The sequence below is a fragment of the Staurois parvus genome, unplaced genomic scaffold (assembly GCF_062004578.1).
Source record: "Staurois parvus isolate SC_StPar_1 unplaced genomic scaffold, SC_StPar_1.0 ptg000144l, whole genome shotgun sequence".
Classification (NCBI taxonomy): Eukaryota; Metazoa; Chordata; class Amphibia; order Anura; family Ranidae; genus Staurois; species Staurois parvus.
In genome coordinates this window covers 935,931-962,947 of record NW_028317940.1, presented here as the reverse complement: position 1 = coordinate 962,947, position 27,017 = coordinate 935,931, and the positions used below count along the sequence as shown (strand labels likewise).

The following is a 27,017-nucleotide window of genomic DNA, read 5'->3' as shown; positions in this document are numbered from 1 at the left end:
CAATAGTATAGTGCCCTCAAAAATGCAGTTTGGTTTTTACCAAAGACGCGTAGCAAAATACATTTTGGCCTAAATTGATGAAGAAATTTAATTTTATTGGATATGTTTCATAACAAAAAGTAAAAAAAAAATATTGTTTTGGGTTTTTTTCTAAATTTTTGGTATTTTTTTATTTATATTATAAACATGATTACAAAACAAACCCTGTGATGATTAAATACCACCAAAGGAAAACAAAATGATATAAATTTCATTTGGGTACAGTGTTGCATGACCGAGCAATTGCCAGTTAAAGTCGAGTAGTGTGGAATAGCAAAAAAAAAAAAATGGCCTGGTCATGAATGGGGTAAAATCTTCCGTTAGTGGTCAAAAGGAGCATCTCTGCGTTACCTATAAACATAACAATACGGCACAAATTATGTTGCACGATGAAAAGGTAACTCAATACACAAAAGCCAGAAAATGACCAAAGCCAATGGGAGATGTTGATGGTCTCAGTGATGAGAATGGAGTTGGTGTTCCAGAAACACGGCTTGACTCCTCCCAACACTGGGCTGTTGGTATTCATGCTGATCCTCTTGTTTAGAGGGACACAGGACATAGAAAAGATGGAGGTGTGGTTGTTACATATGAAATTGTAAGGCTGATAAACTGCTGCATGTCCTGTCATGTAGTCTGATCCCCCCTTCACTTTATCCACAAGAACTATCTAGCTCTTCCCTCACCATGATGTCCTCCATGGAAGCTTCTGCTGAAGGTCAGGGGAGATCAGACTCCTCTGCTAGAGGGACCCACCAGCAGTGACCACCCCTCCTTCTCTCTCATCATGATGTCCTCCATGGAAGCTTCTGCTGAAGGTCAGGGGAGATCAGACTCCACTGCTAGAGGGGCCCAACCAGCAGTGACCCCCTCCTTCTATCTCACCACGATGTCTTCCTATGAAGCTTCTGCTGAAGGTCAGGGGAGATCAGACTCCACTGCTAGAGGGGCCCAACCAGCAGTGACCCCCTCCTTCTATCTCACCACGATGTCTTCCTATGAAGCTTCTGCTGAAGGTCAGGGGTGATCAGACTACACTGCTAGAGGGACCCAACCAGCAGTGACCCCCCTCCTTCTCTCTCACCATGATGTCCTCCATGGAAGCTTCTGCTGAAGGTCAGGGGAGATCAGACTACACTGCTCAAGGGGCCCAACCAGCAGTGACCCCCTCCTTTTCTCTCACCATGATGTCCTCCATGGAAGCTTCTGCTGAAGGTCAGGGGAGATCAGACTCCACTGCTAGAGGGGCCCAACCAGCAGTGAACCCCTCCTTCTATCTCACCACAATGTCTTCCTATGAAGCTTCTGCTGAAGGTCAGGGGAGATCAGACTACACTGCTAGAGGGACCCAACCAGCAGTGACCCCCCCCCCTCCTTTCTCTTAGCAGAGGAAGCGAGACACAACTTTGAAGTCTTTAGTGATCTCTGATCTCCTTATAAAGTGTTTCTTCCATGATAAAGATCAGAGGAGCGCTCAGCCATGTGTTTTCTGAGGTGTATATCAAGGTGTGCTTCTTCCCAGTGCGAGATCTCTGATGTACGGCAACATATCATCCATCTAGAAGACATTTCCCGCACTCAGGACACTAATTCACCTCAAGCATTGTGTGGGATTTCTGATGTACAGTAAGATAAGACTTCTGTGAAAAACATTTCCCGCACGTAGGGCAGCAAAAAGGCTTCTCTCCTGTGTGACATCTCTGATGTCTAGAGAGATCTGATTTCGATAGAAAGCATTTCCTGCACTCAGGGCAGGGAAACGGCTTCTCCCCCGTGTGACATCTCTGATGTCTAGCAAGATCTGATTTCGACAGAAAGCATTTCCCGCACTCGGAGCAGGAAAATGGCTTCTCTCCTGTGTGAGATCTTCGATGTCTAACAAGATCTGATTTCGCTGGATAACATTTCCCGCACTCTGGGCAGGAAAATGGTTTTACCCCTGTGTGACATACCTGATGTACATTAAGATGGTACTTTTGTGAAAAACATTTTCCGCACTCGGGGCAGGGATATGGCTTTTGGCCTGTGTGCAATTTCTGATGTCTTAAAAGATGAGCCTTCTGTGAAAAACTTTTCCCACAAACAGGACAGGAATATAGCTTCTCTCCTGTGTGTGATCTCTGATGTCTCAAAAGACTGGTCTTATCTGAAAAACATTTCCCACATTCAGAGCAGGAAAAAGGCTTCTGCCCTGTGTGAGATCTCTGATGTCTAACAAGATCAGATTTTGATGGAAAACATTTCCCGCACTCGGGGCAGGAAACAGGCTTCTCTCCGGTGTGAGATCTTTGATGTTTAACAAGTTCTAATTTCCATGGAAAACATTTCCCGCACTCAGAACAGGAAAATGGTTTTTCGCCTGTATGACATATCTGATGTGCAGTAACATGGGACTTTCGTGAAAAATATTTTCCACACTCAGGGCAGGAATATGGCTTCTCACCCATGTGCACTCTCTGATGTCTTAAAAGATGGGAATTCTGTGAGAAACATTTCCCGCACTCAGAACAGGAAAATGGTTTCTCCCCCGTGTGAGATCGCATATGTACAGTGAGATCTGATTTGCGAATAAAGCTCTTCTCGCACTCAGGGCAGGAATACGGCTTCTCCCCTGTGTGAGATTTTTGATGTCTGGCAACTTCTGATTTCCATGGAAAACATTTCCCGCACTCAGGGCAGGAGTATGGCTTCTCCCCTGTGTGAGATTTCTGATGTCTGACCAGTTCTGATTTCCATGGAAAACATTTCCCGCACTCAGGGCAGGAATACGGTTTTTCCTTCATGCGAGATCTCTGATATACAGAAAGACCAAATTCAGAGCTAAAACTTTCAGAGCAGGAAAACTTCTTCTCCGCCTGAACCCCGCCACCATCCCCCACAGTACGAGGTTGCTCAGAGTCAGAAGGATTCCATGGTCTCTCCACACTGGGAAGTCCACCATCCATAGTGGAGCTCATTGTCTTTTCTCCGGCACAATCTCCTGGGATGTCCTCATCTTCTATTTTACAACCTGGAGATAAAGTGAGACGATCCTTTGAGGGTTTCTCCATGGCGGGTCCTGGAAAAATAGAAAAACATCATCAATAGATAGGAGAGGGTTAGTTCACTTCCATCAAGATTCCATCTGGATCAGGGAGACAGGAGGGAGCAGATGTTCTCTGTGGATGTCCCAACCAGCTGGGACTCTTCCCCTCTTCAAAGAGCCTTTGGTCCTCCCAGATCACTTCTACATTTACACCGCATTGTCAGAGGAGCAGGAACCGATGGGGGGCTGGGGGGGGGGGGCGGTAACAGAGCAGAGATAAGAGAAGAATATATTCTGGTCACCTGTGCTGATCTCTGTAGGAGTGTCCTCCTCTATGAATGTCCTCCTCATTCCAGCCTCCTCCGTATATTGCTGATCATCCCTCACATACGTCTCTTCTACTTCACCCTCAACTTTCATGTTCATCAGATCTTCACCCTAAACCAACAGAATGGCAGAAAATAACATCTGTAACATAGAAGGATTTATGATGTGAGATCACATAGAACATCTCATCTTGTAGAGTCCACACATCGTCTCCACATGTCAGAGTGTTCCATCACTTTATGTTCCCGACCCTCAACTCCACCTACCTGATGATGGTGAGGGATGGTGTGACCTTCCTGTGTGGAATCCCGGGAATACAGAGGATGGGGACATCTCTCTGGTAGGTTCCTGGTATTAGGTGGCTCCATCATAATGTCCCTGTAGAGATCTTTGTGTCCATCAGAAAACTCCTCCATCACTCCATACTCCTCATCCTCCTCTTCATACTCTTCTTTAATAACAATATTATAATCCCCAAGGTTTCCACTCTAAATATATAATAAGATATTCATTGTAACAAAGAAGCTGTATATAAATCATAACTATCAGTGATTGTTCCTCATCTACCTGATGGTGGTGAGGGATGGTGTGACCTTCCTGTGAGGAATCCCAGGAATACAGAGGAAGGGGACATCTCTTTGGTGGGTTCCCATGACTGGATCCATCTACCTGATGATGGTGAGGGATGGTGTGACCTTCCTGTGTGGAATCTTGGGAATACAGTGGATGGGGACATCTCTCTGGTGGGTTCCCATGACTGGATCCATCTGTAGGAAAGACACACACTGACTGAATCCATTGTTTCTATGTGTTTATCAGATGATGGGGGATCTAGGTGGAGCCTCCGTACTGCTCTCTCCTTTCCAATAAAGTCTCCTCTTACCCGGTGATGTGAGGGGCGGCTGATTGTCCATCATGACGTCCTTGTAGAGGTCCTTGTGTCCTTCTAAATACTCCCACTCCTCCATGGAGAAATAGACAGTGACACCCTGACACCTTATAGGAACCTGACACACACAATGATACAGTCACCATCCAGACACATCCCTTGTCTGTTACTGGAGAATGTCCCAGAATTCCCGGCACCGCTCACCTCTCCTGTCAGTAGCTCCATCATCTTCTTGGTGACTTCTAGAATCTTCTCCATGTTGTGTCTCTCAGGGTTTAGGGAGTCACATGGAGGCACTGTGATGGTCATATAATCACCTGACTTCAGAAGAGGAAATCTCTGTATTGAGGAACCAATAGGAATATCATGTTAGACTCCCAGAATCCTCCTCACCTCTCCGGTCAGGTCTGTGTGTTATTAATAGAGATGAGAGTGATGTCATTAGACCTCCCAGAATCCTCCTCACCTCTCCGGTCAGGTCTGTGTGTTATTAATAGAGCTGAGAGTGATGTCATGTGACCTCCCAGAATCCTCCTCACCTCTCCGGTCAGGTCCGTGTTTTATTAATAGAAATAAGAGGGATGTCATGTGACCTCCCAGAATCCTCCTCACCTCTCCGGTCAGCAGGTAGATGATCTCCAGGGTGAGGTTTAGTATCCTCTCAGTCATGTGACTCGGGTCCTCCTCCATCTTCATTGGTGTGGCCATCTATGAAGGTTTCCCTGTAGACAGATAACATTGATGAGAGAATGATCTGGATTGGTTGTACAATAGGATGGGGATATCAGGAGGTAATATGAAGGTCTGTATTTGCAAACTATGACCTCCACTGGGACCATATTTAATGCGGAGTGTTTGTTTTTTGCTCTCATTCTTAGGTTTTAGGAACCTTTTACTCTTTGACCTCCTGGAGGACATATTCCATTTTCTATGTTGGGTGAGGTTTGGTTTCGGATGTTGTTTAGTATTCGATCTGCAGACAAGGAACAATTAATAGGGTTTTCTGCCTTCTTGAATGGGTTTTTCCTCAAGCATTGCTGTGAGGTCAGTGTGATGTCATAGGCTTCTCTGTCTCTGATTTAAGGAACTCTGGGAGGAGGAGCTGTGAGGTCAGTGTGATGTCATAGGATTCTCTGACTCCGGATGGAGGGACATTGGGAGGAGCAGCTGTGAGGTCAGTGTGATGTCATAGGATTCTGTCTCTGGATGGAGGGAGATTGGGAGGAGGAGCTGTGAGGTCAGTGGAGGTCGTAGGAGTTGTGAGGGGATAGGGGATTTACAACCTGGAGATAAAGTGGGGTCGTAGGAGTTGTCGAGGGTCGAGAATGTAACCAAGATGGTGGACGAATGCCTCTCAGTGCTCCGGAGTCCATCATAAAGATTCCCCCTTCCCCCGAGTGTCTGGAACACACTCCTACAGTCTTGGAGGGTGATGGCAGCAGTCCTGAATGCAACAACAGTGACCATGGACGAAGCTACAGATACCCTCTCTTGCAGCATGCTGAGCCTCGCAATCCCATGTCTGGACACTACAACTCCAGCTGGACTCCACACAGGCTACAAAACAGGGAAATTGTCTCTCTCCTACCGTGGGACATTGTTCTCCACCCGCAGCCTTGTGGTTCTGCAGTCTCTGCCCCTTTCCCGCACAGTTCTCTTAGGACTTGTAGTCCCACACAGTCTCCCTCTAATTTTGGGCCCGTTCCAAGGAACCACATTCCCCGCCGTACACTTTTTATAACCAAGGAAATGTCATTTGCCAGCAATTAAAAACACTTTTCTCCTTTGGAAATATCAGCACTTTCCATACATCACATAGACGCCCCATCACAGGCAGGATTAGGACCTCCCAGGCATGGTATTCAAACGGTTATGTAAATTAACATCTGGAGATGTAGATGAATGCCTTCAGGGGCAGAACATTCCCCTACTTCCGGGTCCGGAACATTCTCCTCATTGTGGAGGCGTCTCACATTTCCCACCAATCACCTTCTCACCTCATCAGTCTATACTAACTGATTATACCACTTTTATTAGATGTTACAGTGACAAGGGAGGAAGAGGACAGGTGTGGCGATGGAGGAAGAGGACGGGCGCGGCGATGGAGGAAGAGGATGGGCGTGGCGTTGGAGGAAGAGGATGGGCGTGGCGGTGGAGGAAGAGGACGGGCGTGGCGGTGGAGGAAGAGGGCGGGTGTGACGGTGAAGAGAACGGACACGGTGATGGAGGAAGAGGACGCGATGGAGGAAGAGGATGGATGTGACGATGGAGGAAGAGGACGCGATGGAGGAAGACGTGACGATGGAGGAAGACGTGACGATGGAGGAAGACGCGACGATGGAGGAAGACGCGACGATGGAGGAAGACGTGACGATGGAGGAAGAGGACAGACGTGGCAATGGAGGAAGAGGACCGACGTGGCGATGGAGGAAGAGGACGGGCGTGATGGTGAAGAGAACGGATACGATGATGGAGGAAGACGGACATGACGATAGAGGAAGAGGACGGGCGAGATGATGGTGGAAGAGGACAGGAGAGACGATGGAGGAAGAGGACAGGAGAGACGATGGAGGAAGAGGACGAGCGTGACGATGGAGGAAGGGCACAGAAGTGACGATGGAGGAAGAGGACGAGCGTGACGATGGAGGAAGGGCACAGAAGTGACGATGGAGGAAGAGGACGAGCGTGACGATGGAGGAAGAGCACAGAAGTGACTATGGAGGAAGAGGACCGACGTGGCGATGGAGGAAGAGGACGGGCGTGATGGTGAAGAGAACGGATACGATGATGGAGGAAGAGGATGAGATAAAGGAAGAGATACGATGGAGGAAGAGGACGGATGTGACGATGGAGGAAGAGGACGTGACGATGGAGAAAGAGGATGTGATGATGGAGGAAGAGGACCGACGTGGCGGTGGAGGAAGAGGACCAACGAGGCGGTGGAGGAAGAGGACGGGCGTGACGGTGAAGAGAACGGATACGATGACGAAGAGGACGTGATGGAGGAAGAGGACAGACGTGACGATGGAGGAAGAGGATGGACGTGACGATGGAGGAAGAGGAAAGACGCAACGGTGGAGGAAAAGGAAAGACGCGACGGTGGAGAAAGAGGACGGACACGAGGATGGACGTGACGAGGGATTACTGAGTGTAAATATAAAATCAGATCTTATTACCTCCTCTGCTGCCACTTCCAGCAATGTCTCCTCTCTACTTCCTCCCGACTCACCTCTCACACGGAATTTCCTATTTATACCTGACATCACTTCCTGTGTGTCCTTGACATCACTTCCTGTCTTCCATAGAGACTTCCTGTCTGGGTAGAAGTAAGATCCCCACCTTGTGGAGCTCAGAGGAACTGCAGTCCCGAGAACCGTCTGGTAGTGTGACCCCGGCCTTATGCAGGGTTTGTATGGACTGCATGTCCTCATAGAGGGGTCACCTCCACTCCCACCAAGGGGGAGGGACTCTGTGGCTTACGCATGTATTTGCAAATGTGTGCTAAATAAACCTAGCATACTGCTAGACGGGTTTATTTGGTTTGCTCGTTTGCTCACTTTCTCCCATCTTTCAGACAATGATGACCTTCTGCGCTTCAGTCTTCAATAACTGAAACAAAGAAATAGCTATTTGTGAGAAATTTGGTATGGAACCTCGCAAAAGATGAGGAGCAAAAATTAAATTGGGCTAAGACAAATGCTTCATAGGTAGGCCGAGAACTTTTCAGTCGCCCCTCGTATGTATGAATGTGAGTTAGGGACTTTAGATTGTACGCTCCTTGAGAGTTGAGGGTTAGGGACCTTAGATTGTACAATCCTTGAGGGTTAGGGACCTTAGATTGTACACTCCTTGAGGGTTAGGGACCTTAGATTGTACGCTCCTTGAGGGTTGAGGGTTAGGGACCTTAGATTGTACGCTCCTTGAGGGTTAGGGACCTTAGATTGTACACTCCTTGAGGGTTAGGGACCTTAGATTGTACGCTCCTTGAGGGTTAGGGACCTTAGATTGTACGCTCCTTGGGGGCGGGGACTGATGTGAATGTACAATATATGTGTGAAGTGCCCCATAAATTGACTGTGCTATATAAGTACCTAAAATAAATAGACTGTAATTTGTGGAGATATATAAGTACCTGCAATAAATAAAATGTCCTTTACAAAAACAATGTTGCTTTGCCCAGCATGGGTAGGGTGATGGTGTCCCTTTACGGCTAACTGAATGATGTGTGATTGATACCCATAAATATTTCTAAAAGGAATAATATGAAAGTTTTAGTGTGAAACTCCGGACTGCCACCCACCCACCCACAACACACCCATTAGTTTGCACCGTTTACGCACCTAAATCCATGGTCACATGACATTCTGGTTCCGAGTCTTCTCTCTTCTTCTTTATGCATAATGTAAGGTACTTCTTCAACTGTCCACTTCACTGACAGCTTGACATGATCATTTCCTATTGGCTGTCCAGCGTCGGGGTCTTCTTATGCTCCAGAAGAAATGTCTCCAGCCATGACCTCAGCAAGAAGGGACTGCCAGGGTCTAGACAGAGGAATCTACATTGTTGGATTACCCGTCCAACAACAGCTCCTGCAAGAGTCATGGATGGTGAAGGATTGCTATGTTGCCATGTAATCCTCATAATGTTGGATTACCCATCCAAAAACAGTTCCCACAAGGGTCATGGATAGTAAAGGATTGCTATGTTGCCATGTAATCCTCATAATGTTGGATTATCCGTTGAAAAACAGTTCCTACAAGGGTCATGAATGGTGAAGGATTGCTATGTTGCCATGTAATCTTCATAATGTTGGAATGCTTGTCCAAAAACAGTTCCTGCAAGGGTCATGGATGGTGAAGGATTGCTATGTTGCCATGTAATCCTTATAATGTTGGATTACCCATCCGAAAACAGTTCCTGCAATGGTCATGGATGGTGAAGGACTGCTATGTTGCCATGTAATCCTCATAATGTTGGATTACCCATCCAAAAACAGTTCCTGTAAGGGTCATGGATGGTGAAGGATTGCCATTTTGCCATGTAATCCTCATGATGTTGGACTACCTGTCCAAAAACAGTTCCTGCAAGGGTCATAATTGGTGAAGGATTAATATGTTGCCAAGTAATTCTTGAAAAAGGTTGGATTACCAGTCCAAAAACAGTTCCTGCAAGGGACATAGATGGTGAAGGACTGTTATGTTGTCATATAATTCCACCATGGATGATGAAAATAAATTAATTAATAAATATAGGTGAAGACGGAATTTAAAATGATCATGATGTAACCAATAAGAGGGGGTGGCCATGCTGGAGTAGTCAACCATCGAAAACCATTTGCAACATTGTGGCAAAATAATAACGTAACTCAATACACAAAATCCAGCAACCTGCCGAGCAGAATGGGAGATGTTTGATGGTTTCAGTGATGGGAATGGAGTTGGTGTTCCAGAAACACGGCTTGGCTCCTCCCAAGACTGTGCTGTTTGTATTCATGCTGATCCTCTTGTTTAGAGGGACACGGGACATAGAAAAGATGGAGGGGGGTTTCTCTATTGTGATATTTGGGGGGGTTGTTAACTCCAGAAGCGTTTTAGTTAGTCTATGCCAGTGCAAACTGTGTTTTAGGGCTTGTTGGTCCACTTTTATTGAACAAAATCAAAATTCTACAGAAAAGCAGTTGCCCACGGAAGGTTTTTTCACCATCAAAACAGGAAACTGGCCCAAAAATAATACATCAAGCCCCCTGACTTTCTCAGAACCATTGCTTAAGCCTTAGACCTTGGCCTTTTGGCTTTTAACTGGTCCCTCAGATCGTTTCAAAGTACCTTGGTGTTTTTGTGCCCCTCTTTCTGCCTTTTTATTTGCAATTCCCTGCTGTACGGGTCCACTTCTTGGCCTCTCATAGTGACATCTTGGTGTCACAGTCAGAGGTCAGGCTCAGAAACCAGTAGCTGTAGCAGTAGAGAGGCCCCCACCAGCCAGCTAGGTGAGTACATAAGCAGGTCATTGCGGTGGATGACACTGGGTCTAAGCACTAATCGGTTTTCATCAGAGCTCCTAATGGTGGAGGTGGGTTTTGCCGCATGTTAGTAGCAGACCACGATCCTCAGGATTGCTCCACCAGGTGAGCAAGCAGGGGTCCAATAGAAAATATAGCAGGTAGGGACCAAGCAGAAGCTTGGTTAGGAGGTTGCAGGTTGGGATCAAGCAGAAGTGTGGTCAAAGAAAAAGCCAAAGGTCAAAAAGAAGTGGTTGCAGGCTGGGATCAAGCGGAATCGTAGTCAAAGAAAAAACCAAAAGTCATTAACAAGTGGTTGCGGGTTGGGATCAAGTGGAAATGTAGTCAAAGAAAAAGCCAAAGGTCATTAACAAGTGGTCGCAGGTTGGGATCAAGCGGAATCGTAGTCGAAGAAAAAGCCAAAGGTCAGTAAGAAGTGGTTGCAGGTTGGGATCAAGCGGAAGCGTAGTCGAAGAAAAAGCCAAAGGTCATTAACAAGTGGTTGCAGGTTGGGATCAAGCGGAAGCGTAGTCGAAGAAAAAGCCAAAGGTCATTAACAAGTGGTTGCAGGTTGGGATCAAGCGGAAGCGTAGTCGAAGAAAAAGCCAAAGATCATTAACAAGTGGTTGCAGGTTGGGATCAAGCGGAATCGTAGTCGAAGAAAAAGCCAAAGGTCATTAACAAATGGTTGCAGGTTGGGATCAAGTGGAATCGTAGTCGAAGAAAAAGCCGAAGGTCATTAACAAGTAGTTGCAGGTTGGAATGAAGCGGAAGCGTAGTCGAAGAAAAAGCCAAAAGTCAGTAACAAGTGGTTGCAGGTTGGGATCAAGTGGAAGCTTAGTTGAAGAAAAAGCCGCAGGTCAATAACAAGTAGTCGCAGGTTGGGATCAATGGGAAGCGTAGTTGAAAAAATACCAAAAGGTCAGTAACAAGTGGTTGCAGGTTGTGATCAAGAGGATCAGCAAGAACAGCCACTGCCAGATGCAGAAAGGGCTGTGGGTTCAGATTCTGGCCCTGACAGCTGGGCTTTCTCAGTCCTCCAAGACCTCTAGATACCCTCAGTTCTCTGGACTCGCCTAGTTGTCTTGGCTCTATCAGTCAATCAAACTCAACTTTCTCATTCCTCTCAGCCCTCCATACTAGGAATCTCCTGACTCCAGCACTGAGTACTGTCTCCTGGGCAGAGTACACCTGTCTCCTGCCCTGCACTATGGCCAGGTCCTTCATTACAAGGACTGTGCGCACCTGTACTCGCAGCCTCCTGGTCTCCAGTAAGACCTGGACACTGGGTTGGAGACTTCGTCCCTCAAAAAGCTCTTGGAGGTCTCAAAACTCCAGAACCTAATCCGGAAATACAGAAACCCAAATAAATCTGAAAAACCACCTTTCTCCATTCAAAGTCAACTTTCTGGAAAATCACACTCAGCATTTGGACAAACCCTGTGTCCCTTTTTCACACTATACTTAGTGGCAGGGCCTCGCACAGTCACACTATGTTCAATGTGAGGTGAAAGAGAGGAAGAAAGATGATCTTGTGGTTGGAGGTGGTGATGGTGCGGAGGAGGAATTACGGGAGGAATGATAGATGGGTCTATGGACTGATGGACTTATCATTGGACTATACTACAGACGTCCTGAGATCTATGAGAAGAGGGAGAGTCGGCTGTTCCAACAAGGACAAGCTGGGAACACCAAACTACTAAGACACAAGATGGAGACTAAAACCTACAGGATGGGCCGTACTTGTAGTGTTAGAGAAAGGAATAAAAGAGAAGAAAAAAATAATTTCCGAAGACAGATTTTTCTTCTTCATCTGCTTTAATGTGTTAATATATTTTCATTTTTATCAGGTAAATATAAAATGGTACATCTGAAATTGTCAGGCTGATAACTGCTGCACTGAAATTGTAAATCCTGTGGTGTAGTCTGATCTCCCCTTCTCTTCATCCACAAGCAATATCTAGCTCCTCCCTCACCTTGATGTCCTCCAGGGAAGCTTCTGCTGAAGCTCATGGGAGATCAGACTGCACTGCTAGAGGGACCCAACCAGCAGTGACCCCCCTCCTTCTCTCTCACCATGATGTCCTCCATGGAAGCATCTGCTGAAGGTCAGGGGAGATCAGACTACACTGCTAGAGAGACCCAACCAGCAGTGACCCCCCCCTCCTTCTCTCTCACCATGATGTCCTCCATGGAAGCGTCTGCTGAAGGTCAGAGGAGATCAGACTACACTGCTAGAGGGAACCAACCAGTAGTGACACCCCCCCCTTCTCTCTCACCATGATGTCCTCCGTGGAAGCTCCTGCTGAAGGTCAGGGGAGATCAGACTACACTGCTAGAGGGACCCAACCACCAGTGACCCACCCTCCTTCTCTCTCCTAGCAGAGGAAGCCAGACACAACTTTGAAGTCTTTAGTGATCTCTGATCTCCTTATAAAGTGTTTCTTCCATGATAAAGATCAGAGGAGTGCTCAGCCACGTGTTTTCTGAGGTGTATATCAAGGTGTGCTTCTTCACAGTGTGAGTTCTCTGATGTATGGCAAAATATCATCCCTATAGAAGACATTTCCCACACTCAGGACATTAGTACACCTCGTGGGTTGTGTGGGTTCTTTGATGTCTGGTAAGACAAGACTTCCATGAAAAAATTTTCCCGCACTCCGGGCAGGAATATGGTTTCTCCCCTGTGTGCAAACTAAGATGCCTGGTAAGTACAGGTTTTTGTGAAAAACATTTCCCACACTCAGGGCAAGAATACGGCTTCTCTCCTGTGTGAGACCTTTGATGCCTAGCAAGATCGGATTTTGATGGAAAACATTTCCCGCACTCAGGACAGGGATATGGCCTTTCCCCTGTGTGAGATCTTTGATGTCTAGCAAGATCAGATTTTCTTGGACAACATTTCCCGCACTCAGGGCAAGAGTACGGCCTTTCCCCTCTGTGAGATCTTTGATGTATCACGAGTTCGGATTTATTTGTATAACATTTCTCACACACAGGGCAGGGATAGGGCTTTAGGCCTGTGTGTAATTTCTGATGTCTTGAAAGACATTTCTGGCACTCAGTGCAGGAATGTGGCTTTTCCTCAATGTGAGAACTGTGATGCACAAGAAGACCTAGCTGTGAGCTAAATCTTTCCCCACCTTCAGGAAAGGAAAACGTCTCCTCCCCCTGAACCCCGGCCCCATCCCCCACAGTACGAGGTTGCTCAGAGTCAGAGGGATTCCATGGTCTCTCCACACTGGGAAGTCCACCATCCATAGTGGAGCTCATTGTCTTTTCTCCGGCACAATCTCCTGGGATGTCCTCATCTTCTATTTTACAACCTGAAGGTAAAGTGAGATGATCCTTTGAGGGTTTCTCCATGGCGGGTCCTGGAAAAATAGAAAAACATCATCAATAGATAGGAGAGGGTTAGTTCACTTCCATCAAGATTCCATCTGGATCAGGGAGACAGGAGGGAGGAGATGTTCTCTGTGGATGTCCCAACCAGCTGGTACTCTTCCCCTCTTCAGTCAAAGGGCCTTTGGTCCTCCCAGAACACTTCTACATTTACACTGCCTTGTCAGAGGAGCAGGAACCAATGGGGGCTGGGGGGGGGGCGGTAACAGAGCAGAGATAAGAGAAGAATATATTCTGGTCACCTGTGCTGGTCTCTGTAGGAGTGTCCTCCTCTATGAATGTCCTCCTCATTCCAGCCTCCTCCGTATATTGCTGATCATCCCTCACATACGTCTCTTCTACTTCACCCTCAACTTTCATGTTCATCAGATCTTCACCCTAAACCAACAGAATGGCAGAAAATAACATCTGTAACATAGAAGGAATTATGATGTGAGATCACATAGAACATCTCATCTTGTAGAGTCCACACATCGTCTCCACATGTCAGAGTGTTCCATCACTTTATGTTCCCGACCCTCAACTCCACCTACCTGATGATGGTGAGGGATGGTGTGACCTTCCTGTGTGGAATCCGGGGAATACAGAGGACGGGGACATTTCTCTGGGGGGTTTCTCTTTCTAGATGACTCCATCATGATGTACTTGTAGAGATCCTTGTGTCCTTCAGAAATCTTCTTCATCACACCATACTCATCCTCCTCCTCTTTATACTCTTTTTTTACAACAATATTATAATCCCTGAGCTTGTCACTCTAAATATATAAGAAAAAATATTGAAACAAACATGCTTCTATATAAATCATAACTACCAGTAATTGTTCCTCATCTACCTGATGATGGTGAGGGATGGTGTGACCTTCCTGTATGGAATCCCGGGGATACAGAGGATGGGGACATCTCTCTGGTGGGTTCCCATGACTGGATCCATCTACCTGATGATGGTGAGGGATGGTGTGACCTTCCTGTGTAGAATCCCGGGAATACAGAGGATGGGGACATCTCTCTGGTGGGTTCCCATGACTGGATCCATCTACCTGATGATGGTGAGGGATGGTGTGACCTTCCTGTGTGGAATCCCGGGAATACAGAGGACGGGGACATCTCTCTGGTGGGTTCCCATGACTGGATCCATCTGTAGGAAACACACACACTGACTGAATCCATTGTTTCTATGTGTTTATCAGATGATGGGGGATCTAGGTGGACCCTCCGTACTGCTCTCTCCTTTCCAATAAAGTCTCCTCTTACCCGGTGATGTGAGGGGCGGCTGATTGTCCATCATGACGTCCTTGTAGAGGTCCTTGTGTCCTTCTAAATACTCCCACTCCTCCATGGAGAAATAGACAGTGACACCCTGACACCTTATAGGAACCTGACACACACAATGATACAGTCACCATCCAGACACATCCCTTGTCTGTTACTGAAGAATGTCCCAGAATTCCCGGCACCGCTCACCTCTCCTGTCAGCAGCTCCATCATCTTCTTGGTGACTTCTAGAATCTTCTCCATGTTGTATCTCTCAAAGTTTAGGGAGTCACATGGAGGCACTGTGATGGTCATATGATCACCTGACTTCAGAAGACGAAATCTCTGTATTGGGGAACCAATAGGAATATCATGTTAGAGTCCCAGAATCCTCCTCACCTCTCCGGTCAGGTCTGTGTGATGTCATGTGACCTCCCAGAATCCTCCTCACCTCTCCGGTCAGATCTGTGTTTTATTAATAGAGATGAGTGATGTCATGTGACCTCCCAGAATCCTCCTCACCTCTCCGGTCAGGTCTGTGTTTTATTAATAGAGATGAGAGTGATGTCATGTGACCTCCCAGAATCCTCCTCACCTCTCCGGTCAAGTCTGTGTTTTATTAATAGAGATGAGAGTGATGTCATGTGACCTCCCAGAATCCTCCTCACCTCTCCGGTCAGGTCTGGGTGATGTCATGTGACCTCCCAGAATCCTCCTCACCTTTCCGATCAGGTCTGTGTTTTATTAATAGAGATAAGAGTGATGTCATGTGACCTCCCAGAATCCTCCTCACCTCTCCGGTCAGTAGGTAGATGATCTCCAGGGTGAGGTTTAGTATCCTCTCAGTCATGTGACTCCGGTCCTCCTCCATCCTCATTGGTGCCGCCATCTATGAAGGTTTCCCTGTAGACAGATAACATTGATAACAGAGAATGATCTGGATTGGTTGAACAATAATTGGATGAGGATAGCTGGAAGGTAATATAGTCAATTTAAATGTAAGAACCATGGCTCCCAGTTGGAACATATCTGGAGTGTTGGGGATCCTTGGGGTTCGGAAGCCTCTCACTCTTTGGCCTCCAGTATCACAATTCCATTTTCTATGTTGGGAGTGTTTTGTTTGTGGACTCGTTTCTTCAGACAAGGAACAATAAATAGGACCCTTCTACCTTCATAAATGGTTTGCTGTGAGGTCAGCGTGATGCCATAATATGCACTGCTCCGGATTGACCCCCAAAGGAGCCACTTCATGAAGGGTTGTTTGTTCTGAAAACAGTAAAACAATACTAACCAACAGCAGCGATAAAAAGTCTTGGCTGCAGCCAATCACAGTCCTCTCGCTGTCCCAGGTGGTGGGTAAAGGTTAATCACATGGCCAAAGCGTTTTCTTCACTTTGGAAACCTAATCAGGTGTCACCTAATCCACCAATGACCTTCTCTGCTCATTTTTCTATCCTAATGTATTATACGACTTTTATTGAGTGTGGAGGATGGGGGATGGGGGTGGGGTTATTTAGATGTGGATTTGAATACATATATCTTTATTTTATGAGCTTTGATTAAAATAAAATGGAAAAAAATAACTTTTGCACACTATATATGTGTGTATTATCATCTGCTGCAGATCAAAGATGTCACAGTGACTATGGAGGAAGAGGATGGGCGTGACGATGGAGGAAGAGGACGGGCGAGACGATGCAGGAAGAGGACGGGTGAGACGATGCAGGAAGAGGACGGGTGAGACGATGCAGGAAGAGCCCAGAAGTGACTATGGAGGCAGAGGACGGGCGAGACGATGGAGGAAGAGGACGGGCGAGACGATGGAGGAAGAGGACGGGCGAGACGATGGAGGAAGAGGACGGGCTAGATGATGGTGGAAGAGGACGGGAGAGACGATGGAGGAAGAGGACGGGCGAGACGATGGAGGAAGAGGACGGGAGAGACGATGGAGGAAGAGGACGGGAGAGACGATGGAGGAAGAGGACGGGCGAGACGATGGAGGAAGAGGACGGGAGAGACGATGGAGGAAGAGGACGGGAGAGACGATGGAGGAAGAGGACGGGAGAGACGATGGAGGAAGAGGACAGACATGAAGATGGAGGAAGAGGACGGACGTGATGATGGAGGAAGAGGACGGGCGAGACGATGGTGGAAGAGGACAGGAGAGACGATGGAGGAAGAGCACGAGCGTGACGATGGAAGAAGAGGACGGGTGTCAGGGCTCCCAGGTGAGACCAGAGGTGTGTGGCTGACGCATGGAAACGCAGACCTCAGATATGTTATAAACAATATAATTTATTAACACTAACAATACAAACATAAACGCAGTGCAATACTAAAACATAATACAGTGCAAACAAACCAAACCAACCACCCACAGATAACAGTACATACAAGCAAGCGTCGTCAGGCAGGCCGGGTCAATATCAATAGGGCAGGTAGGTACAGGGGGAGCAAGTGGAGATTGGTCGGGGTCACAGGCCAGGTTCAGCAGGTAGCAAGCAGAGTAGTACAGAGGGTCAGGCAGAGGGATGGTCAGGGTCACAAGCCAGGGATCAGAACAGGTAGCAAGCAGCATGGTACAGAGGGTCAGGCAGAGGGATGGTCAGGAGCGAGCCGGGATCAGAGCAGGAGAAGTCAGCAGCGGTTCAGAAACAGGATGCAGGACAGAAACAGGATACAGGGCCCAGGACAAACACAACACCAAGGCAGAGTCTCTGGGTCTGGCCATCCCTTAAATACCCCAGCATAATCAGTTCCAGGTGTTAGCTGGCTGCAAAGTTGAGTCTCTGATTGCTGGGAGCATCCGCTGGCCAGCCCTGGTACTGCAGATCAAAAGGCAGGTGAGTCCCACCATTGCTGGCCAGTCCATTCCTGACAGTACCCCCCCCTCAAGGAGCGGCCTCAGGACGCTCCAAACAGTCCTAGCTGGGAAAAATGTTCCACCGCCCGGGTCTGGTAATTGGCGGGATATCAAAGACTGGCACACCGGGCAGGACTCCGGGCAGCGGTACACCGGGCAGAGGCACACCGGGCTGGACTCCGGGCAGAGGCACACCGGGCTGGACTCCGGGCAGAGGCACATCGGGCTGGACTCCGGGCAGAGGCACACCGGGCAGAGGCACATCGGGCAGAGGCACATCGGGCAGGACTCCGGGCAGAGGCACATCGGGCAGGACTCCGGGCAGAGGCACATCGGGCAGGACTCCGGGCAGAGGCACATCGGGCAGGACTCCGGGCAGAGGCACATCGGGCAGGACTCCGGGCAGAGGCACATCGGGCTACCAGGAGGAGCAGCAGACAGCGGGCCACTGGGCGGAGCGGCAGGCACCGGGCCCCCGGGCGGAGCGGCAGGCACCGGGCCCCCGGGCGGAGCGGCGGGCACCGGGCCCCCAGGCGGGGCAACGGGCCTCGGGCCCCCGGGTGGGGCGACGGGCCTCGGGCCCCCGGGCGGAGCAACAGGTCTCGAGCCCCCAGGCAAAGCGGCGGGCACCGAGTCACCAGGCACGACAGTGGGCACCGAGTCGTCTGGCAAGACTGCGGGCATCGAGTCAACTGGCGGAACAGCGGGCACCGAGTCGTCTGGCAAGACTGCGGGCACCGAGTCGTCTGGCAAGACTGCGGGCACCGAGTCAACTGGCGGGACTGCGGGCACCGAGTCAACTGGCGGGACTGCGGGCACCGAGTCAACTGGCGGGACTGCGGGCACCGAGTCGTCTGGCAAGACAGTGGGCTCCGAGTCAACAGGCACGACAGTGGGCACCGGGTCATCAGGTATCGGATTGTCTGGCTCGACAGCGGGCATCGGGTCACCAGGTATGACAGCGGGCACTGGGTCACCAGGCATCAGGTCATTTGGCTTGCCAGCGGGCACCGCGTCATCTGGCAAGGCAGTGGGCACCGGGTCACCAGGTATGACAGCGGGCTCTGAGTCAATTGGCACGACAGCGGGCACTGGATCAGGTACCGGATCATCTGGATCAACAGCGGGCATCGAGTCAACTGGCCTAATAGGATCGTCGGGCTGGATCAGTTCATCATGCGGAGTAGCGGCATCAGGCTGAATGCAGGCATCAGGCCGAGTAGAGGCTTCAGGCCGAGTAGAGGCATCAGGCCGAGTAGAGGCATCAGGCCGAGTAGAGGCTTCAGGCCGAGTAGAGGCATCAGGCCGAGTAGAGGCTTCAGGCCGAGTAGAGGCATCAGGCCGAGTAGAGGCATCAGGCCGAGTAGAGGCTTCAGGCCGAGTAGAGGCATCAGGCCGAGTAGAGGCTTCAGGCTGAACCACGGAAGGCGGGTTCACCGGTTTGGATACTGGCAGGATGGTATTGGTTGGAAAGAATTTTCGCTTTTTTCTGGTTTTAACTACTGGAGCACTGCAAGTAAACGCAGGTCTGCAAACGAATGGAGCAGCTGGAGACAGAGAAGAGCTGGAGGATGGAACAGGAGAGGGAGCAGTTGCTACAGAGGGCTTTTTTACAGGGTTAAAGGCAGGATAGGTGCAGCGAGTGGGAACAGGGTACTGACATGCGGTAGATAGCCAAGTATACTGGGCTGTAACTGGAGGAGCTGGTGGGAATACAGGAGTAGAGTTAGCAGCAGGACTGGGTTTTTGTAAGCTGACTGAGGCTGGGTGCAACAAATCTGTCCATGTCTGCAGTATGGGTTGAACAAAGCTGAGCTTACACAAAGCCTGTCTGGTCAATGACTGCACTGCGTTTATACAATCTCTTAGTGTCTGTGGTGAACATGTGGAATAACGCTCCAGAAAGTAACCCACATCATCCTCTAATAACCACACCAGGGACTCTACCTGGTCTGCACTAAATGGTGGCAAAAATTCATCCCTGCATTCGGGGGAACCAGATGAAACCAACTCAGCACAAACCTCAATCAAAGGCTGCACCTCAGAGAACTCTGTGCCCTGATCTACTAGAACATGAGCGAGCCGTATACATTCTAGCAGTTCATCCCGGGGATACTCCTTCAGAGTTTGATAAGCATACTCCCTGTCATCAAACACTAGCAGATATAAATACACAACCTCATCCAGATCTATCCTTCCCAGCAACAAGCCAAGATGGCTTCCCTGTGCAGCCACTTCTGGTCAGGATTGGCCTTGGTGTAATGTCAGGGCTCCCAGGTGAGACCAGAGGTGTGTGACTGACGCAGGGAAACGCAGACCTCAGATATGTTATAAACAATATAATTTATTAACACTAACAATACAAACATAAACGCAGTGCAATACTAAAACATAATACAGTGCAAACCAAACCAAACCAACCACCCACAGATAACAGTACATACAAGCAAGCGTCGTCAGGCAGGCCGGGTCAATATCAATAGGGCAGGTAGGTACAGGGGGAGCAAGCGGAGATTGGTCGGGGTCACAGGCCAGGTTCAGCAGGTAGCAAGCAGCGTAGTACAGAGGGTCAGGCAGAGGGATGGTCAGGGTCACAAGCCAGGGATCAGAACAGGTAGCAAGCAGCGTGGTACAGAGGGTCAGGCAGAGGGATGGTCAGGAGCGAGCCGGGATCAGAGCAGGAGAAGTCAGCAGCGGTTCAGAAACAGGATGCAGGACAGAAACAGGATACAGGGCCCAGGACAAACACAACACCAAGGCAGAGTCTCTGGGTCTGGCCATCCCTTAAATACCCCAGCATAATCAGTTCCAGGTGTTAGCTGGCTGCAAAGTTGAGTCTCTGATTGCTGGGAGGCGAGGACAGGCGAGACGATGGAGGAAGAGGACGGGAGAGACGATGGAGGAAGAGGACGGGAGAGACGATGGAGGAAGAGGACGGGAGAGACGATGGAGGAAGAGGACGGGCGAGACGATGGAGGAAGAGGACGGGCGAGACGATGGAGGAAGAGGACGGAGAGACGATGGAGGAAGAGGACGGAGAGACGATGGAGGAAGAGGACGGGAGAGACGATGGAGGAAGAGGACGGGAGAGACGATGGAGGAAGAGGACGGGAGAGACGATGGAGGAAGAGGACGGGAGAGACGATGGAGGAAGAGGACGGGAGAGACGATGGAGGAAGAGGACGGGAGAGACGATGGAGGAAGAGGACGGGAGAGACGATGGAGGAAGAGGACGGGAGAGACGATGGAGGAAGAGGACGGGAGAGACGATGGAGGAAGAGGACAGACATGAAGATGGAGGAAGAGGACGGACGTGATGATGGAGGAAGAGGACGGGCGAGACGATGGTGGAAGAGGACAGGAGAGACGATGGAGGAAGAGCACGAGCGTGACGATGGAAGAAGAGGAGGCGGGGCAACGGGCCTCGGGCCCCCGGGTGGGGCGACGGGCCTCGGGCCCCCGGGCGGACCGGCGGGCGCCGGACCCCCAGGCGGGGCTACAGGTCTCTGGCCCTCGGGCGGAGCGGCAGGCACCGGGCCCCCGGGCGGGGCGACGGGCCTCGGGCCCCCGGGCGGGGCGACAGGCCTTGGGCCCCCGGGCGGGGCGACGGGCCTCGGGCCCCCGGGCGGGGCGACGGGCCTCGGGCCCCCGGGCGGGGCGACAAGCCTCGGGCCCCCGGGCGGGGCGACAAGCCTCGGGCCCCCGGGCGGGGCGACGGGCCTCGGGCCCCCGGGCGGAGCGGCGGGCGCCGGACCCCCAGGCGGGGCTACAGGTCTCGGGCCCTCGGGCGGGGCTACAGGTCTCGGGCCCTCGGGCGGGGCTACAGGCACCGGGCCCCCGGGCGGGGCGACAGGCCTCGGGCCCCCAGGCAGGGCGGCGGGCGCCGGACCCCCAGGCGGGGCTACAGGTCTCGGGCCCTCAGGCGGAGCGGCGGGCGCCGGACCCCCAGATGGAGCGACAGGTCTCGGGCCCTCAGGCGGAGCGGCGGGCGCCGGACCCCCAGATGGAGCGACAGGTCTCGGGCCCTCAGGCGGAGCGGCGGGCGCCGGACCCCCAGATGGAGCGACAGGTCTCGGGCCCTCAGGCGGAGCAACAGGTCTCGAGTCCCCAGGCGAAGCGGCGGGCACCGAGTCACCAGGCACGACAGTGGGCACCGAGTCGTCTGGCAAGACTGCGGGCATCGAGTCAACTGGCGGAACAGCGGGCACCGAGTCGTCTGGCAAGACTGCGGGCACCGAGTCGTCTGGCAAGACTGCGGGCACCGAGTCAACTGGCGGGACTGCGGGCACCGAGTCAACTGGCGGGACTGCGGGCACCGAGTCGTCTGGCAAGACTGCGGGCACCTAGTCAACTGGCGGGACTGCGGGCACCGAGTCAACTGGCGGGACTGCGGGCACCGAGTCGTCTGGCAAGACAGTGGGCTCCGAGTCAACAGGCACGACAGTGGGCACCGGGTCATCAGGTATCGGATTGTCTGGCTCGACAGCGGGCATCGGGTCACCAGGTATGACAGCGGGCACTGGGTCACCAGGCATCAGGTCATTTGGCTTGCCAGCGGGCACCGCGTCATCTGGCAAGGCAGTGGGCACCGGGTCACCAGGTATGACAGCGGGCTCTGAGTCAATTGGCACGACAGCGGGCACTGGATCAGGTACCGGATCATCTGGATCAACAGCGGGCATCGAGTCAACTGGCCTAATAGGATCGTCGGGCTGGATCAGTTCATCATGCGGAGTAGCGGCATCAGGCTGAATGCAGGCATCAGGCTGAGTAGAGGCTTCAGGCTGAGTAGAGGCTTCAGGCTGAGCAGAGGCATCAGGCTGAAGAGAGGCATCAGGCTGAAGAGAGGCATCAGGCCGAGTAGAGGCATCAGGCCGAGTAGAGGCTTCAGGCCGAGTAGAGGCTTCAGGCCGAGTAGAGGCTTCAGGCTGAACCACGGAAGGCGGGTTCACCGGTTTGGATACTGGCAGGATGGTATTGGTTGGAAAGAATTTTCGCTTTTTTCTGGTTTTAACTACTGGAGCACTGCAAGTAAATGCAGGTCTGCAAACGAATGGAGCAGCTGGAGACAGAGAAGAGCTGGAGGATGGAACAGGAGAGGGAGCAGTTGCTACAGAGGGCTTTTTTACAGGGTTAAAGGCAGGATAGGTGCAGCGAGTGGGAACAGGGTACTGACATGCGGTAGATAGCCAAGTATACTGGGCTGTAACTGGAGGAGCTGGTGGGAATACAGGAGTAGAGTTAGCAGCAGGACTGGGTTTTTGTAAGCTGACTGAGGCTGGGTGCAACAAATCTGTCCATGTCTGCAGTATGGGTTGAACAAAGCTGAGCTTACACAAAGCCTGTCTGACCAAAGACTGCACTGCGTTTATACAATCTCTTAGTACCTGTGGTGAACATGTGGAATAACGCTCCAGAAAGTAACCCACATCATCCTCTAATAACCACACCAGGGACTCTACCTGGTCTGCACTAAATGGTGGCAAAAATTCATCCCTGCATTCGGGGGAACCAGATGAAACCAACTCAGCACAAACCTCAATCAAAGGCTGCACCTCAGAGAACTCTGTGCCCTGATCTACTAGAACATGAGCGAGCCGTATACATTCTAGCAGTTCATCCCGGGGATACTCCTTCAGAGTTTGATAAGCATACTCCCTGTCATCAAACACTAGCAGATATAAATACACAACCTCATCCAGATCCATCCTTCCCAGCAACAAGCCAAGATGGCTTCCCTGTGCAGCCACTTCTGGTCAGGATTGGCCTTGGTGTAATGTCAGGGCTCCCAGGTGAGACCAGAGGTGTGTGACTGACGCAGGGAAACGCAGACCTCAGATATGTTATAAACAATATAATTTATTAACACTAACAATACAAACATAAACGCAGTGCAATACTAAAACATAATACAGTGCAAACCAAACCAAACCAACCACCCACAGATAACAGTACATACAAGCAAGCGTCGTCAGGCAGGCCGGGTCAATATCAATAGGGCAGGTAGGTACAGGGGGAGCAAGCGGAGATTGGTCGGGGTCACAGGTTCAGCAGGTAGCAAGCAGCGTAGTACAGAGGGTCAGGCAGAGGGATGGTCAGGGTCACAAGCCAGGGATCAGAACAGGTAGCAAGCAGCATGGTACAGAGGGTCAGGCAGAGGGATGGTCAGGAGCGAGCCGGGATCAGAGCAGGAGAAGTCAGCAGCGGTTCAGAAACAGGATGCAGGACAGAAACAGGATACAGGGCCCAGGACAAACACAACACCAAGGCAGAGTCTCTGGGTCTGGCCATCCCTTAAATACCCCAGCATAATCAGTTCCAGGTGTTAGCTGGCTGCAAAGTTGAGTCTCTGATTGCTGGGAGCATCCGCTGGCCAGCCCTGGTACTGCAGATCAAAAGGCAGGTGAGTCCCACCATTGCTGGCCAGTCCATTCCTGACAACGGGCGTGACGATGGAGGAAGAGGACGGGCGTGACGATGGAGGAAGAGGACGGGCGTGACGATGGAGGAAGAGGACGGAAGTGACGATGGAGGAAGAGCACGAGCTTGACGGTGGAGGAAGAGCACGAGCTTGACGGTGGAGGAAGAGGACGAGCTTGACGGTGGAGGAAGAGGATGGGCAAGACGATGGAGGAAGAGGATGGACGTGACAATGGAGGAAGAGGATGGACATGACAGGGGGGTTACTGGGTGTAAATATAAAATAAGATCTTATTACCTCCTCTGCTGCCAGTTCCAGCAATGTCTCCTCTCTACTTCCTCCCGACTCACCTCTCACCTGCAACTTCTTGTTTATACCTGACATCACTTCCTGTCTACCATAGAGACTTCCTGTCTGGGTAGAAGTGAGATCAGCACCTTGTGGAGCTCAGAGGAACTGCAGCCCGAAAACCGTCTGATAGTGTGACCCCGGCCTTGTGCTGGGTGTGTATGGACTCTATATCCTTATATCCTACCCCAATCAGTCATATATTTCTGTCCCTCTTGGTGGGAGTGGAGGTGACCCCTCTATGAGGATCTACAGTCCATACACACCCAGCACAAGGCCGGTGTCACACTACCAGACGGTTTAAGGGGCTGCAGTTCCTCTGAGCTCCACAAGGTGGCGATCTCACTTCTACCCAGACAGGAAGTCTCTATTGAAGACAGGAAGAGATGTCAAGTACAGACAGGAAGTGATGTCAAGGATAAATAGAAACGTTCTAGATGAGAGTTGAGTCTGGAGGAAGTACAGAGGAGACATTGCTGTAACTGGCAGCAGAGGAGGTAATAAGATCTGATTTTTTCAAATCTTCCATCACCGTCCATTATTAAGGACCGAATTGCTCCTTCCCTCTTTGCCCTTTAAAAGTCCCTCTTTTCAGTCTGATGTACGTGATCAATAGTCAAACCCTAATAAAAGTTTCTCTGTAAAGGAAAATTCTTACCTCTCTGAGCAGATCTTTGATGCCAGCTGAAGTCTTCGTAGAACCGACACAAATCGGGAGTGCCGATCTCCTGCTCCTCCACAGAGCTCTGTGGTTCCTTCTATTAATTTCTACGTCACTTCAGGCCAATGCACGGGATATGTACGGGACACAATATAGGAACATGGTAGTAACAGAACAGAGCAAATGGGCACTTTCAGGTCCAAAGACTACAACAAAATGGCACACTGTCTCCGTAGATAGTGAACTCCACTTCAGCTTGAGCTTGGTCTCCAACTCATGGGAGAACCCTCTCTATCATGTTTCATCCAGTAGGGGCCTCTAGAGTGCACCAGATTGCATGCAAGATTTGTATCTGTCTTTGTGTGGCCAGCATCTAGATTTGGGTGAAGTCTTCCTTTAGTAGAAACCAGTGGTATTACAGGCTGTGATCAAGGTAACTGCTGGATTTACCTTACCAAAGTAAGCCCCCTCTCTAATTCTTGACCACCAAAGTGCCAACTCCGTTTAGGTAGTGCGTATATGTCCTTGATGAGTCCTTTAACTTGAGATCATCCAGGTATCCCATAATTTGAATACCCCAAGATCGAAGCAGGGCTAGGCCCGTAGAAAGCATCATAGTGAAGACACAAGGTACCGTGGACAGGACAACAGTTTGGTAATGTTTTGTGCCCACAACAAAATGCAGATAATGATGAGGTGGGAAATTTGGGATATGTAGGTAAGCGTCCTTGATGTCCACAGAGGCCTGGAGGTCTCCCAGGAGAAGAGGAAACCCCTCTCCAGGTCCCTGCTGCTGCCAGTTCTGGATGCAGAGGACTGTGAATCCAGTGGTGCAAATACAGCCTGAGATTGCCATCCCCTATCATCCCACTGTAATGATGTCCTCTTCTGGATCCTGGGAGAACTCCACTGCTGGACATCCATTAGGAAGGGGTCATGCAAGCACTGATGTGGACATCTAAAGAAGGATCCAAGCTGGAGGTAAACAGATGAAGGGAAAGAGTCGGGTCTGCAGTGTTATGTGATTACAGGTTAGGGTAAGTAAAAATGGGCATAGGGAGTGGGATAGAGGATAAGGTTGTAGTTCCAGTGTCCACCAGCAGGTGTCAACCAGCAGATCCCAGGTAGAGTTGATTATTAGGATCTGCTGGCTGCTGAGAGACACCCCCTGGTAAACACTGGAACTACACCCTTCTGTCCTGGGAAGCACAGTGCCACCAGCAGGTGATCCAGGTCCTGACAAACCTTTTGAAATAAAACTGCATATACAGAATATATATTACCAGATATTTTTGTAGTATAAAACAAAGATTAAACATTTATATTTTAAAATCATGATATTCTTCATAAGTTGATTAATAAAAGCCTGCCTACAGATTTGTTTTATAAAATGTTATTTGTCGAGCGACAAAAGAATTCAGAGACTGATGGTTTATGCTGCCGCCTACAGGAGGCTTTGGATACTGCCAAAGAGAGAGCTGTGGCCCGTCCAGTACAGCCCTCCTACTCCCAGTATGCCTCCGTTTTTGCTAGTGTCTTGGTGAATGGATGTGGTGTGTTAGGTCTGTGTACTCAGCATTCCCTCTCCAGCATTAAAAGGCACCTTTCAGCTGCTTCTCCAGAATGCAACCAACACGTGGATCAATCCCTGGTTTGCCATTGCGACCCGCCTATAGTAAACTGGTCACCTTCACCCATCTGAACCTACCTGCAGCTCGTTCATGAGTATTTAAGTCCTAGCTACGTTGCTGCTGCCTTGTTGTGAAAAATGTCAGACCTCAGACACATCGGAA

The 27,017-nt window shown here is 50.2% G+C and overlaps 1 protein-coding gene across 3 annotated transcripts; it reads right to left on the bottom strand.

Annotated features, from left to right (window-relative positions):
• Positions 1 to 74: 74 nt before the first annotated feature.
• LOC149465021 (uncharacterized) lies at positions 75 to 24,854 on the bottom strand. Of its 3 annotated transcripts, XM_089673666.1 has the most exons (10): positions 24,513 to 24,854; positions 15,725 to 15,834; positions 15,142 to 15,276; positions 14,932 to 15,055; positions 14,514 to 14,815; positions 14,214 to 14,435; positions 13,923 to 14,058; positions 12,938 to 13,652; position 12,643; positions 75 to 2,792 (listed from the first exon to the last, which is right to left on the bottom strand). In XM_089673666.1, the coding sequence occupies exons 2-10, from the start codon at positions 15,818 to 15,820 to the stop codon at positions 1,626 to 1,628; spliced, it is 2,898 nt and encodes a 965-aa protein (XP_089529792.1). In that variant the 5' UTR covers positions 15,821 to 15,834; positions 24,513 to 24,854; the 3' UTR covers positions 75 to 1,625. The 3 variants fall into 3 exon arrangements, with proteins under 3 accessions (XP_089529792.1, XP_089529791.1, XP_089529790.1); XM_089673665.1 differs by lacking the exons at position 12,643; positions 12,938 to 13,652; positions 13,923 to 14,058; ... (4 more) ...; positions 15,725 to 15,834; positions 24,513 to 24,854 and adding exons at positions 3,367 to 3,502; positions 3,658 to 3,879; positions 4,485 to 4,619; positions 4,893 to 5,023 and having other exon boundaries at positions 75 to 3,097; XM_089673664.1 differs by lacking the exons at position 12,643; positions 12,938 to 13,652; positions 13,923 to 14,058; ... (4 more) ...; positions 15,725 to 15,834; positions 24,513 to 24,854 and adding exons at positions 3,367 to 3,502; positions 3,658 to 3,879; positions 3,959 to 4,158; positions 4,275 to 4,472 and having other exon boundaries at positions 75 to 3,097.
• Between the last annotated feature and the right edge of the window lie 2,163 nt (positions 24,855 to 27,017).

Bases quoted from the DNA above. Each gene is read 5' to 3' on its own strand.
- LOC149465021 (XM_089673666.1), bottom strand. From the start codon at position 15,820: ATGGCGGCACCAATGAGGATGGAGGAGGACCGGAGTCACATGACTGAG. The intron at 15,056-15,141 runs GTGAGCGGTGCC...TGTGTGTGTCAG, and splicing joins TGGAGCTGCTGACAGGAGAG to GTTCCTATAAGGTGTCAGGG. The intron at 13,653-13,922 runs GTGACCAGAATA...CTATTTTTCCAG, and splicing joins TCCTACAGAGACCAGCACAG to GACCCGCCATGGAGAAACCC.